Source organism: Halichondria panicea, chromosome 17, assembly GCF_963675165.1.
Source record: "Halichondria panicea chromosome 17, odHalPani1.1, whole genome shotgun sequence".
Taxonomy (NCBI): domain Eukaryota; kingdom Metazoa; phylum Porifera; class Demospongiae; order Suberitida; family Halichondriidae; genus Halichondria; species Halichondria panicea.
In genome coordinates this window covers 5,393,669-5,404,638 of record NC_087393.1, presented here as the reverse complement: position 1 = coordinate 5,404,638, position 10,970 = coordinate 5,393,669, and the positions used below count along the sequence as shown (strand labels likewise).

Sequence of the window (10,970 nt, the reverse complement as noted above, 5' to 3'; positions counted from 1 at the left end):
TCAGTGGTTTTCATGGCAGCCATTGAAATGCCAAATACTGTTACGCTATTTGACGACATAAAAAATGGCTGTCCAGCGGCAGCTAGATAAATAAAGGCTTGCTATAACAGGAGGTACGCAGGGCACAGGTAGGTAGTGTTATCATAGGTGGTATGTTACAGTGACAGCACTGCCACTGCAGGTATAAGCATGGCTAAGAGTGGAGGGATTGTCATGAAGACACTTGTATTGAGACTGCATAAAGTGGACCCCTCTTCACACAATTACAAGCCATCAGATATTGAACCATCTAATGGATCGGAAACTGAACTAGAGGAACAAGAGGATTGTGCTCGTACCCAACCGTATGCAAAGAGACGAGGGCAGTGCGCACGAACGCATCCAGCGATAGCACTTCCTCCTGCAAAAAGACGCAAATCAGATCCCACAGAAAATGAAACCAACTCTCCAGCCAATCCAGTCACAATGATAGAGGCGTTAATGTCATGCTCTCACCCTCCATCCAAAACCACACCCCCTTTAGCACCAGCGAGCTCAGAAGCACTCCAAGTGGATAAGACGGGTATGCAGCAAACCAACGTGCGATTGAAACAGTTAATAAAGCATGGAAGGCACAGATTTCAGAAGTACAGGATCTCCCGAGTATCCAGGGAAACCGGGGCTGTAAGCAGACCAGTGCAGCGACCCACCATAAGCAATTGCAAATCAAGGTACTGTATAGCATGTTATATTCGCATGATGGATTCGTATTTTTCATATTGTAGAGCATCATACGAAATTAAATTATTCTACTGCAATATGTTCAACGTCATATGATATATTTAATTGCAGTTAACACCAACTTTTTCCCCAACAAAAATTACCCGCTATACGGTATAATATTAATTGTCTATGCTAACACCATAACTGTACCTCCTCCCCCCTAGGAGCCATCTGATGTATGCTGCCCGCTGCTTACCCTCCACGCGTCCCAAACCTAGTGACCCGCAGAAGAAGAGAGTGACAAAACCTCTAATGGTGCGTATACGTTTGTCCCAACTAGTGAAGCCGTGCTCTGTGAGTGTGCGCACTGTGGGGACATATCGGACAAGCAGCACACAAACTGACGCTGTGTTTGTGGGGGACAAAGAGGTGAGAGGACATGTAGACATGTACTCTGACCCTGAAATTAGTTACAGAGCCAACTCTAGTGCTTTCAAAATGAATAATTTATAGCGTTAAATAGAGCATCTTTGAACGACCATAACTTCAGTTCCGTTGGTCCAATAATATGATTTTCTGATTTTCTGAAAACTTTCAAAGAGGCTTTTCAGAATAATATTATGTATATTTTTTGGACCTGTTTTGACAAAATACCATGGGCTATAGCACATGGTATTTTCCCGAAAACAGGGAATTATAGCCTATTTTTGAGATTTGAGATTTGAACATACCATCTGAACGGGCTCCTTCTAAGCTTTCAGAAAATCATAAAATTCTTGAATTTGGACCATCAGAACTCTAGTTACAGAGCCAACTCTATACGGTGAGTATCAATCTGACATTGCCTATCCCTCACTGTAGGAGGCCAGGGAGTTGATACGGTCCGAGGTGAAGGAATCACTGGGAACAGTGGCTAAGGCCTTGGCCTACACACAGAGACAGGTGGGGAAACTGATGGAGGAGAAAGAACGACTAGAAGTTCTGCTATACGAGAAAACTGCACTTATTCTGGTAGGGTAGTATATACATAATTATCGTTTTACTTGTATTATTAATATATAATTTTCTTGATTTCTACAGGGTAACTCCGCCCACTCCACCAGTTCGAGGGAGCGTGTGTGGGTGTCGTGTGCTCGTGCCCGGCCATTCATGGGGGGGCTAAAGCTATCGAACAAACGTTACCAAAAAACGGTCCAAAATAAAGCTACCGAAAATACCAGAAAAAAACTTCCCATTGAGCCAAGTATCAAAGCCAGCAAGAAACCCCCCAAGGAACCGATTAATAATGTCAGCAAAGAACTTCCCAAGGAGCTGATTCGTTATGATACTCCTGATCTCCGGGCAGAGGAAATTTTATCTGATAAATCGACCGCTGATAGTGAGTGCTCTAATCTCAGTGAAGGTTCGGTGGTTCGTTGCCATGACGTCCAGGCGGCCGCTGCATCCTGTGAAGAGTCCTCAATCTCAGAACATCGTGAATTCCCAGAAATAGTATTTGATTTGAATTTGCCCGTTATCTCACAAGCCCGAGAAAATCGATCTGAAAATGATGAAATTGTGAGAAAAGAAATGAAACAGTTTGTGCAATATCTGCAGAGCCTCTACACTTGCCTCAAACAGTTGTCATCCTCACAACCTAACCACAGTCCCGTTACTACGCAGATAGCCAATGCAATCAAGAAGCAGTTACAGATCTTCACCAAATCTTTAAAGGGTGATAATTTGGACGGACTGACACTACGCTCAACTATCTCTTTAGTTGAGAGTGCCATCCAAGGATTCATAAGTACAGGCAACGGAGCGAATAAGTTAGCCAACGGAAGTAACCAACTGTTCTCATCTGCCTTAATCAATCAAGTTATGCAGCTTCCCAAAATATCCACCACCTCTACTGCCGTGCCCTCCTCTACTGCCGTGCCCCCCTCTACTGCCGTGCCACCCTCTACTGCCGTGCCCCCCTCTACTGCCGTGCCCCCCTATACCCATACATCTGTGCCCCCCTCTACTGCCGTGCCCCCCTCTACCCGTATATCTGTGCCCCCCTCTACTGCCGTGCCCCCCTCTACCCATACATCTGTGCCCCCCTCTACTCAGTCAATGAAGATGGTAACTGGACAGCCAGGGACCCCAGTCAGCCGTGGTTCATTGTCTTTTATGCCTATCACTCGAAGAGAGCAAAGTACTAGTCAGCAATCTGTTCAATTTCCCCCCACCGTGAGCAGGATCACAATTCTACGCCCCCCACCCCTCACCTACAATCCTGCCACAATTCTACGCCCACCATTTCTCACTATCAAGCCTGCCACAAATGTACGCCCACCCATCACTAGCAAGCCTGTACGTCGACCTGTCACTGCATGCCCACCACCACCACTCACTAGCAAGCCTACTTCGGAGACTGAAATTGTACATCCGCTCACTTTCAAGGAACATTCTCGGCTCATAAGTGTATCCCCACCACCCCTCACTAACAAGCCTGTACATCGACCAGTCACTGCACGCCCACTCCACGTCCCTCCTACTCGCAGGAAGAAGCCTCCTCTGAGTCCAGAGGCTCAAGCATCAATGATGGCCAACTACAAAGTTCATCGAAATTTAATCCCTAAAAAACAAAATTCTTTTCGAGTATCGTCTGCCGTTGGGGCTGAGTCCCAGTCTAATGTAAGGAGCTTACCCATCATCCTGTCCCAACCAACCAACCCCCCACGGAAGAGTACTTTGGCGACAGAGCCCCCCCGCCAGTCTGATGACAGGAATCCCCCATGGAGCAGTGTTTTGGCGACAGAGCCCCCTCGCCAGTCTGGTGACAGGGGGTTACTCATACCAACTCCCCCAGTGATTCAATCAACCAACCCCCCATGGAGCAGTGTTTTGGCGACAGAGCTCCCTCGCCAGTCTGATGACAGGGGATTGCTCATACCAACCCCTCCAGAAATCCAACCAATCAGCCCCCCACAGAAGAGCAGTTTTTCGGCAACAGAGCCCCCCCTCACACCAACCCCCCCAGTGGTCCAACCAACCAATCCCCCAGAGAACAGTGTTTCACCCCCCTGCCCATCTGGTGACAGGGGGTTGTCCCTTGTACCAACCCCCCCAGTGGCCCAACCAACCAACTCTCCACCGAACAGTAACAATTTAACCATCGGGTTGCTCACAAAACTTAGGGATTCTATCACTAGCGCTGATATACACTTGAAGAAATCTTTGAACGACAAAATAGAACAGTTACTTCATAAAACGTAGTAATGTGGACAAGCAACATCGGACGACTATTGCTATTGTTATCATAATTTATGAACATTAATTTTTGTCATAATTCTTGTATATTTAACCTGAATTTTACAGTTTTATTCATTCACTGGTTCACATTCGTAATAACAATTAATTATGCAAAATAGAACTAGCTATTGAGGGGGGGGGGGGGCAATAGTGTACAAGGTGCATTGTGTCTGTCATGCATTAGCCTCGATTTCAAGCCGCAAAGAAAAGCGGCTGGAGTCGAGGCTATGCATGCAGGGTTGAAAAGGGGGAGGGGCTAGTAGCTATAGCCAAGTCAGCAGTTTCAGAGAGAGCAGAGAGCTAGAGAGCTAGCGATGGATATGCCCAGCCTTGAGGTAAAGAACAAGGGACCAGGATTTGTGGGAATACAGTTCTGTCAGGAATGGTGAGTGGCCACAACACAGTATGAGGCATGTCCCATTGTCCCCATACAGCAACAACATGCTCTACCCGAGGGAGGACAAGGAGAGCAAGCTGCTACTCTATGCTGTAAGCTATAACTCATCCATCCATTGTAGTTAGTATGCATTGGTATTACATCCCTACTATACAGTGTCGAAACTGCGACTATTCTCAGCAGGCCACCAACAACTGCATCTACGTCAACAAGATCACTCATGAAGTCGAGTGAGAAACACACACACGTAGTAATTACGTTGAATTGTGAATTTAGCTTTGCGCTCATTTTTGAAAGCCTATAACTTGAGTAAGGATTGGCCAATTGTATAACTACGATGTTCATTTAGTAGCTCTTTGATAGAGCTACAAGATGGTGTGGAAAAATGTTGTATACATGTGTATACATTATTCTTGATCGTATGTAATAGTGAGATGACCCAGATAGTGGCTGATGTGGCGCAAGACCCCACCCTCCCTCGCACAGAAGACCATGCCTGTCCCAAGTATGTGACAACTCTTGCTGTGATCAATACTATGCTGCTCTGATATATTGTTGTTTCATTGGTCTGTACTTCAATCAGGTGTGATCACAAAGAGGCAGTGTTCTTCCAATCTCAGTCAAGGAAAGCAGAGGTGAGCTAAGGTTGTTATCAATTATGATCAGAGCTGGTTAATAGTACAAGATTGTTGAGTGTACCCAGGACTTTTAGTATACACAGTTGGTATAGTTTTGCCTACCATTAGCCTAACTATACTCATTGTGTAACCATCCCTGTGTGTATGCATGCCCCTAGGGTAGAGCACTTCCTGGCTGGCTTAGTGTGTTGTGTGTCCACCATGTATGGAAGACCAGCTTCCTGCTCATTACTATGGCTACACAATGCTTGAGTCTAGGGCCATCATAATCATTATCACTCACCATGCATGCTACCTGCCCATCCACTGACCCTGTGCCCCTCATGCATGCTACCTGCCCATCCACTGACCCTGCCCCTTCCCCATGTAGGACGAGATGAAGCTGTACTATGTGTGCACTGCAGAGGGCTGTGGAGAGAGGTGGACTGAATGAACACTTATGGACTGTCTTAATTAATCACCCGCTATTAACTGTTTTTTTTCCACCACTCATTGCTAATTGTTTCCTCATGCATTACATATTGTACATACAATTACTTGATCACTTCAACAGTTGAGAAACTTAATTGAATCGATAGTTTACTGTATATAGATACGTAAGACAGCAAAAATAAAACGGAGACAGTATAAGATCCTGTTCTATAACAACACATACATTTTTGAAAAGGCTACGTATGTACGTCCACAAATCTTGTACATTTAACATGCATGAGTCTGAGGTTCGATAAAATAATAACCAGTTGGATAAAATTTTCATTCCTTTATACTGCCCGATTCTGGAAACAGGGGATGATATCACTTCTGTAGAGACACACGGTTAGCCCAGAGCCCACACTGATGAGCATGGCGATCACGATGATAGCAATGGCTATTGATCCAGCCGGATCTCCCAGTGAACCAGAGGTAGCTGCAGCAGGATGTAACAGAGCCAGCGCCATCACTAGGGCCGTTGCAATCGCTAGACTCTTCATGTTGATAGTTTTATCACACACAGGACTTGGTTGGGGCAGTTTATTAGACCTCGTAGCAGTGAGACCTTCAGAGAATGGAGCACACACAGGTTCTTCTGTTCGATTATGTTTTTTCAGGTTCAGGGGTGACACACCTCCTTTACAGGAAGCACTTCTAACGCATGCGCAGTAATTTTATTCAGGGCTGCGAATTGACAATTAAGGTTAAAAGTTCATTTGCAGTATACCGAAATATTAAAGGTCAAAAGTTCATCCACATTAAAACAAAATAATTTTACAAGCCTCCATAGATAGTATACAGTTAATAAACGTTGTGACAAGAGATGGCACAGAGAAGGTGATTAGGTTCAATGCTAGTAGGGTGCATAACGGTAATCATGAGACTGTCTGTAGTGCTGGGGCTGCTGCAAGGGAGAGCAAACATCAAATCAGCACACACTGTTAGAGATGGGAACCTACTGAGTAGTTGCTTTGATAATCTGATCCATAACCACTGCTGCCTTGATTCATTCCACCCTGGCTCCAAGTGGGAGGGGGGCTATGGAGAGAGAGGGGGGCATGAGGTTACTGATGACATACGGTTAGAACTGACTTACCCTGATTGATGTGTTTGGGGAGGAGGGGGATAATTGCCATAGTTATAGTTAGGGTAGTTTGGATAGCTTTGCCCATACCTATATACACAAAACAAATAACACAGGCACAACTAAACGAGTGTACCCAACACTTACCCATATGGCTGTCCATAACTTTGTGGGGCCCCTCTGCCTCCACTGTAGCCTCGTCCAGAGGGGACTCCCCCTCCTCTCCTATCAGACCACGGCCTGGGGGATCCGCCACGCCCCCTTCCACCACCACTACCACCGACCCCAACACCTCCACCAGTACGAGGGGTGGCCTCGTTAACCTGAGGGGTAGAAAATATCGTATTACAATTAATCAGTTGAAAAACACACTAAAAACTGACACTATAAGAACAAAAGCAGACTTGAACCTACCTCAACTTTCCGTCCATCCACAAAAGTGCCTGAGACATGAACTTTGGCTTTTAAAGCATCTGCTTCGTTGGAAAATGTCACAAATCCAAAACCCTTTGATCCTCGGGAGTTAAAGATGATCTCAGCATGTACTAGGTCACCATAACCCTACAGGAATATAATATCCATCAACATCATAGCTTACAATTACTGTCTGTCTGTCAGTGTATAATTAAACTTACTTCAAATAACTGACGAAGCTCTGGCTCTCGGAATCGGAATGGAATATTAGTGACATGCAATCTCTTGGGTGTGCCTGAGATGGGAGGGTTAGTAGAGGGCCCTGTTGACTCTGCAGTAGTGGTAGAGTATTGAGTACCAGGTAGAGAGTTGGCCGTAGTGGTAGTGTGTGTGTTATAGCTGTACGATCCACTGTCAGTATATGACGTTCCTCCTCCGTACACTGATGTTGCTGGGTAAGATTCACTGGTTTTTGTACCATACGAAGGATCTTCAGCATACGATCCACTGCCAGAGTAGCCAACATCACCAGTGCTTGTTGAAACAGTGGGAGTGTCTGTTTCTTTGTAGCTAATAGAGTTCTGAGGAGGGGGCTCCGTATGTGTGGAGGAGTAGGTGGACGTCTCAGTGGGTCGCTGGTACTGATCTCCTGGGGCACCATATATACCACCCTGCACACACAATATGGGAATCACTTTATTTAATATCTACACATGTATGCACCATGTACCAGTTGGCAGTTGTGCTCAAGTGTGTGGCTTTCGTACCTCTTTTGATGGCTCTTGAGACTCAGTGTTGGAGTTGTGCGCGTATAAATAACTGTCTGTGTCGTTAGTCTCTCCAGACTGTGCAGTCTGCCCGTCTAAACCTGGTATCACATTCGCCGCCATCTTGCACTTTGATCTCACATGGACGTTCTTATTAAAGGTAGACAGCTAAAAGAGTAATATCAAACAGAATTACTTTACCAAAGCCGCGGCTTTTTTTCAAGAAGATAGTGAATTCCGCGGTCTTACTTCGAAACAAACATTATAAGTGTGAAAATAATTAATGGAAAAGAATGCAAATCAAATATCAATTACTACACACACACACTATGCTGCAGCGTCCTCATGTTCCCAGTCTTGATACGACACGCTTTGTTCCTCTTCACCCTCCTCTGTCACATGACTGAATATCTTCTTCAGGACAGGCAAATCAACACAAAGCGATTCCAGATCTTTCAGTCCAATACTCATACAATCGAAGGCTACACCCACTTTAGAGCCGACTCGAGCGTCCATGAGAACAGTAGGAATCCTTGGATACCGACTACTAAAGTGTGTCATCACTGTAAACTTTGAGCACATCTTAGACGAAACTTCCAAAGCCTCTCCAAATGTACAATGCATCTTCGTCTTCGCATCTTCCACCAGATTGTCTTCGAAAGTAGCTTCATGAATAAGCAGATTAGTCCCCCTACCAGCCTCGACGAGAGCTTGACAAGGCCTAGTGTCACCTGAGTAGACAATCGACCAATCAGAAGCATGCCGCATGATAACCCCATACGCTGACTTGCAATGTAGCACTGGCACAGTCTCAAAATCCAATTCTGTAGGTATGCTAAACACAGGCTTAGTTGTAGAGCTCTTCTCCAAGGCTTTGCAGTCCACAGATCGATAGGACACTTTCTGTATAGTGTGGCTGTAACGTCTGAGCCAGGTGAGGAGTAGATCAGGAGCAATGAGTAATGGCGGGTCCCTGTTAGACTGTTGTAGCTGCTCTCTCCTCAATAATACGCTCAGGAGTCCCAAATGGTGGTCACCATGGATGTGCGAAATAAATATCCCATCAATATTTCGAACAATTTCATTGCCACGTTCTGTTCCAAAACAACGGTAGATTTGCGACAAACTTCCTTCACCGCAGTCAAAGAGTACATTTCCATTTGAAGCAGTTTGCACTAGAATACCAGTCACATTCCGATAACAAGTAGGAGCTGAAGAGCCAGTCCCAAGGAACGTCAGAATGGGATTATCAGTTTCAGTTGGTTTTGGAACAAGTGGTTTGCTTGGAACTGATTTCTTTGATTCAGCAGTCTTTTTGTTTCCAGCATTTGATACTGAAGATTTAATAGAATTCATTAACAATTTGTCAGCCTCAATCTCTTGTAGGTGCTTGTGATACTCATCAGACAGTGATCCAAGTGTTGCACTTCCATCTTCACCGATCCTTGTAGCTGGTTTGAGGTGATACTTGAGGAGTGTTTGTCCATATACAATAGATTCTCTGGGGAGATACTCCAGAGCAGTGGCCATTGATGGGGTGTTGGCAGGAGGGTGGTAGACAGATGGATTCATTAGATGCAATGGTACTTGGACTTTTAGATATCGTCTCAGAGCAAGTTCTGTTGGACACATGCTTTCGTTCAGAATAAGATGTTTTGTGGTCGAACCGAACGATTCGATCCATTTCCGATATTGTTGGTCTTTGAGGATATGAGCTGGAGACATGTGCACAATAAGCGCTACAATCTGATTGGACGCTGAGAACCCCTCAATGCTTAGCAACGGATTGCAGACAACAGACGGGATGTAACTCTCATCAGGGCATTCCACAACAATCATCACTGGACCTATTCTTGAAGACCCCAACACCTCGTGGGGTTGAACCACTCTACCATCAGTTGAAGTTACACTCTTCCCGGCAGTTAGCTGCTTGTATATGGGTCCAGGGGGAATTCCCAGAGCCTTTGCCTTGGCAACGTCGAACTTGCCTCGTACATCGCTCAACTTGCACACAAAAGCAGCGGTGTTACTGGACACCTTGAGTCGCTTAGATTGAGGACTTCCTGAAAGATCGCTATCAGAATGTGAATCACTCGAATAAAGTGAAACTGTTCTAATGTTCACATTTTCGTCTTCATAAACGTCTGGGGACATAGTTTTTGATCCTTCCGCACTCCAGGGTGTGAGCAGTTTGATTTTCTTACTTCCAGTGAAGTAACGAGTTAGCTCAACAAAATCCTCGAGCTTCTCTGGTCCATACAGAGGCAGACTAGGCACTCCATGGTCTCTTGAACTCATGGCTGCTCCGGCAAATCCACCGAGGTTTCTCCACGATACGTGGGTGATGAAAAAACTCAATTTTGTCAGCGGGAGTCGAAATTCACTTCTAAATCGTTGAAAGTTCTCTCCACAGTTGAATACGTAGCGTTTACTGTCAGTGAAGAGGTAAAACGATGGTGCTAGTTCATTGACTCCTGTGCCGAGTACTTGGATGTGAGCATTTACAATCGATGACATTTTTAAGTGCTGTCTCTGGACTGCCTTGAGAGCCGAGCTGGCCAACCAGGCAGAGAGCAGCATGGGAGAGGGGGGAGGGGCTAGGCCTGCACAAGGGGTGGGGGGGGTTACAACAGGTTTGCAACATGCAAGGCATCCTTACCTATAAGTAAAATCTAACTCCAGATATCCACAGACCCAGTTAGCAGCTCATCAGTCAAAAGAAGAGTATAGTCTTCAATTGCCATGTGTTCAATAATTAATTAAATTATTATTATGCCTCGAGGCGTAGCCGCACAAGGGAGCTGACTACATGTAGCTGACTGTGTGTGTGTGCTAGATAGTATGGTGTGTGTGTGTGTCTGTTCCATTCTATAGGCTTCTAGCCACTTTCTTGACTCGTGAATTAGCAAACTAAAGCTTCTCTCTCGAGTTATGGCTAGTGGCTAGTTGACTTACATTGAAGGCTGTTGCAATCTCTTCACTGAAGAAAGTTTGTGCGAACAGATGATGCTATGAAAGATTCTGAAGACTTCAGACTTCATAGCATCATCTGTTCGCACAAACTCTCCATTCAACTTATGAGTTAGCCTTAACTTGCACTAAAACGCTAGCTTTTTTGTTAGTTACAAGAGAGTCAGAAAGAGCTGCTGAAGAAGCTAGTAAATGTGCTTATTATTATGTATACATAATTATTATTAATGCCACATTAACTTTGTCAC

General features: G+C 45.1%; 4 protein-coding genes across 5 annotated transcripts; 2 read left to right on the top strand and 2 right to left on the bottom strand.

Moving 5' to 3' along the window:
• The first annotated feature begins 1 nt into the window (after nucleotide 1).
• Nucleotides 2-4,060, top strand: LOC135351127 (uncharacterized). Its single transcript, XM_064550063.1, has 5 exons — nucleotides 2-128; nucleotides 182-710; nucleotides 927-1,131; nucleotides 1,564-1,713; nucleotides 1,783-4,060. Exons 2-5 carry the CDS (start codon nucleotides 190-192, stop codon nucleotides 3,943-3,945), a joined length of 3,039 nt encoding a protein of 1,012 aa, XP_064406133.1. The 5' UTR covers nucleotides 2-128; nucleotides 182-189; the 3' UTR covers nucleotides 3,946-4,060.
• Nucleotides 4,061-4,232: 172 nt separating this feature from the next.
• On the top strand, nucleotides 4,233-5,566 carry LOC135351125 (DNA-directed RNA polymerase II subunit RPB9-like). Its single transcript, XM_064550061.1, has 6 exons — nucleotides 4,233-4,366; nucleotides 4,416-4,470; nucleotides 4,535-4,608; nucleotides 4,809-4,883; nucleotides 4,962-5,013; nucleotides 5,387-5,566. Exons 1-6 carry the CDS (start codon nucleotides 4,296-4,298, stop codon nucleotides 5,447-5,449), a joined length of 390 nt encoding a protein of 129 aa, XP_064406131.1. The 5' UTR covers nucleotides 4,233-4,295; the 3' UTR covers nucleotides 5,450-5,566.
• A 3-nt stretch (nucleotides 5,567-5,569) lies between these two features.
• Nucleotides 5,570-7,913, bottom strand: LOC135351109 (RNA binding protein fox-1 homolog 3-like). 2 transcript variants are annotated; one of them, XM_064550040.1, is made up of 7 exons: nucleotides 7,753-7,913; nucleotides 7,207-7,656; nucleotides 6,986-7,132; nucleotides 6,719-6,894; nucleotides 6,584-6,661; nucleotides 6,447-6,525; nucleotides 5,570-6,391 (listed from the first exon to the last, which is right to left on the bottom strand). In XM_064550040.1, the coding sequence occupies exons 1-7, from the start codon at nucleotides 7,873-7,875 to the stop codon at nucleotides 6,341-6,343; spliced, it is 1,104 nt and encodes a 367-aa protein (XP_064406110.1). In that variant the 5' UTR covers nucleotides 7,876-7,913; the 3' UTR covers nucleotides 5,570-6,340. The 2 variants fall into 2 exon arrangements, with proteins under 2 accessions (XP_064406110.1, XP_064406111.1); XM_064550041.1 differs by having other exon boundaries at nucleotides 5,570-6,388.
• Nucleotides 7,914-7,995: 82 nt separating this feature from the next.
• On the bottom strand, nucleotides 7,996-10,529 carry LOC135351102 (zinc phosphodiesterase ELAC protein 2-like). Its single transcript, XM_064550030.1, has 2 exons — nucleotides 10,412-10,529; nucleotides 7,996-10,355 (listed from the first exon to the last, which is right to left on the bottom strand). Exon 2 carries the CDS (start codon nucleotides 10,330-10,332, stop codon nucleotides 8,080-8,082), a length of 2,253 nt encoding a protein of 750 aa, XP_064406100.1. The 5' UTR covers nucleotides 10,333-10,355; nucleotides 10,412-10,529; the 3' UTR covers nucleotides 7,996-8,079.
• Between the last annotated feature and the right edge of the window lie 441 nt (nucleotides 10,530-10,970).

What these genes read in the sequence shown, in the direction of transcription:
- LOC135351127 (XM_064550063.1), top strand. Translation starts at nt 190, where the DNA reads ATGGCTAAGAGTGGAGGGATTGTCATGAAGACACTTGTATTGAGACTG. An exon ending in TGTTTGTGGGGGACAAAGAG is followed by an intron (nt 1,132 to 1,563) that starts GTGAGAGGACAT and finishes CCCTCACTGTAG; the next exon opens with GAGGCCAGGGAGTTGATACG. An exon ending in AGAAAACTGCACTTATTCTG is followed by an intron (nt 1,714 to 1,782) that starts GTAGGGTAGTAT and finishes TGATTTCTACAG; the next exon opens with GGTAACTCCGCCCACTCCAC.
- LOC135351125 (XM_064550061.1), top strand. Translation starts at nt 4,296, where the DNA reads ATGGATATGCCCAGCCTTGAGGTAAAGAACAAGGGACCAGGATTTGTG. An exon ending in GCAAGCTGCTACTCTATGCT is followed by an intron (nt 4,471 to 4,534) that starts GTAAGCTATAAC and finishes CCTACTATACAG; the next exon opens with TGTCGAAACTGCGACTATTC. An exon ending in CTCAGTCAAGGAAAGCAGAG is followed by an intron (nt 5,014 to 5,386) that starts GTGAGCTAAGGT and finishes TTCCCCATGTAG; the next exon opens with GACGAGATGAAGCTGTACTA.
- LOC135351109 (XM_064550040.1), bottom strand. Translation starts at nt 7,875, where the DNA reads ATGGCGGCGAATGTGATACCAGGTTTAGACGGGCAGACTGCACAGTCT. An exon ending in AGTTATGGACAGCCATATGG is followed by an intron (nt 6,662 to 6,718) that starts GTAAGTGTTGGG and finishes TTGTGTATATAG; the next exon opens with GTATGGGCAAAGCTATCCAA. An exon ending in ATTATCAAAGCAACTACTCA is followed by an intron (nt 6,392 to 6,446) that starts GTAGGTTCCCAT and finishes TCTCCCTTGCAG; the next exon opens with CAGCCCCAGCACTACAGACA.
- LOC135351102 (XM_064550030.1), bottom strand. Translation starts at nt 10,332, where the DNA reads ATGCTGCTCTCTGCCTGGTTGGCCAGCTCGGCTCTCAAGGCAGTCCAG.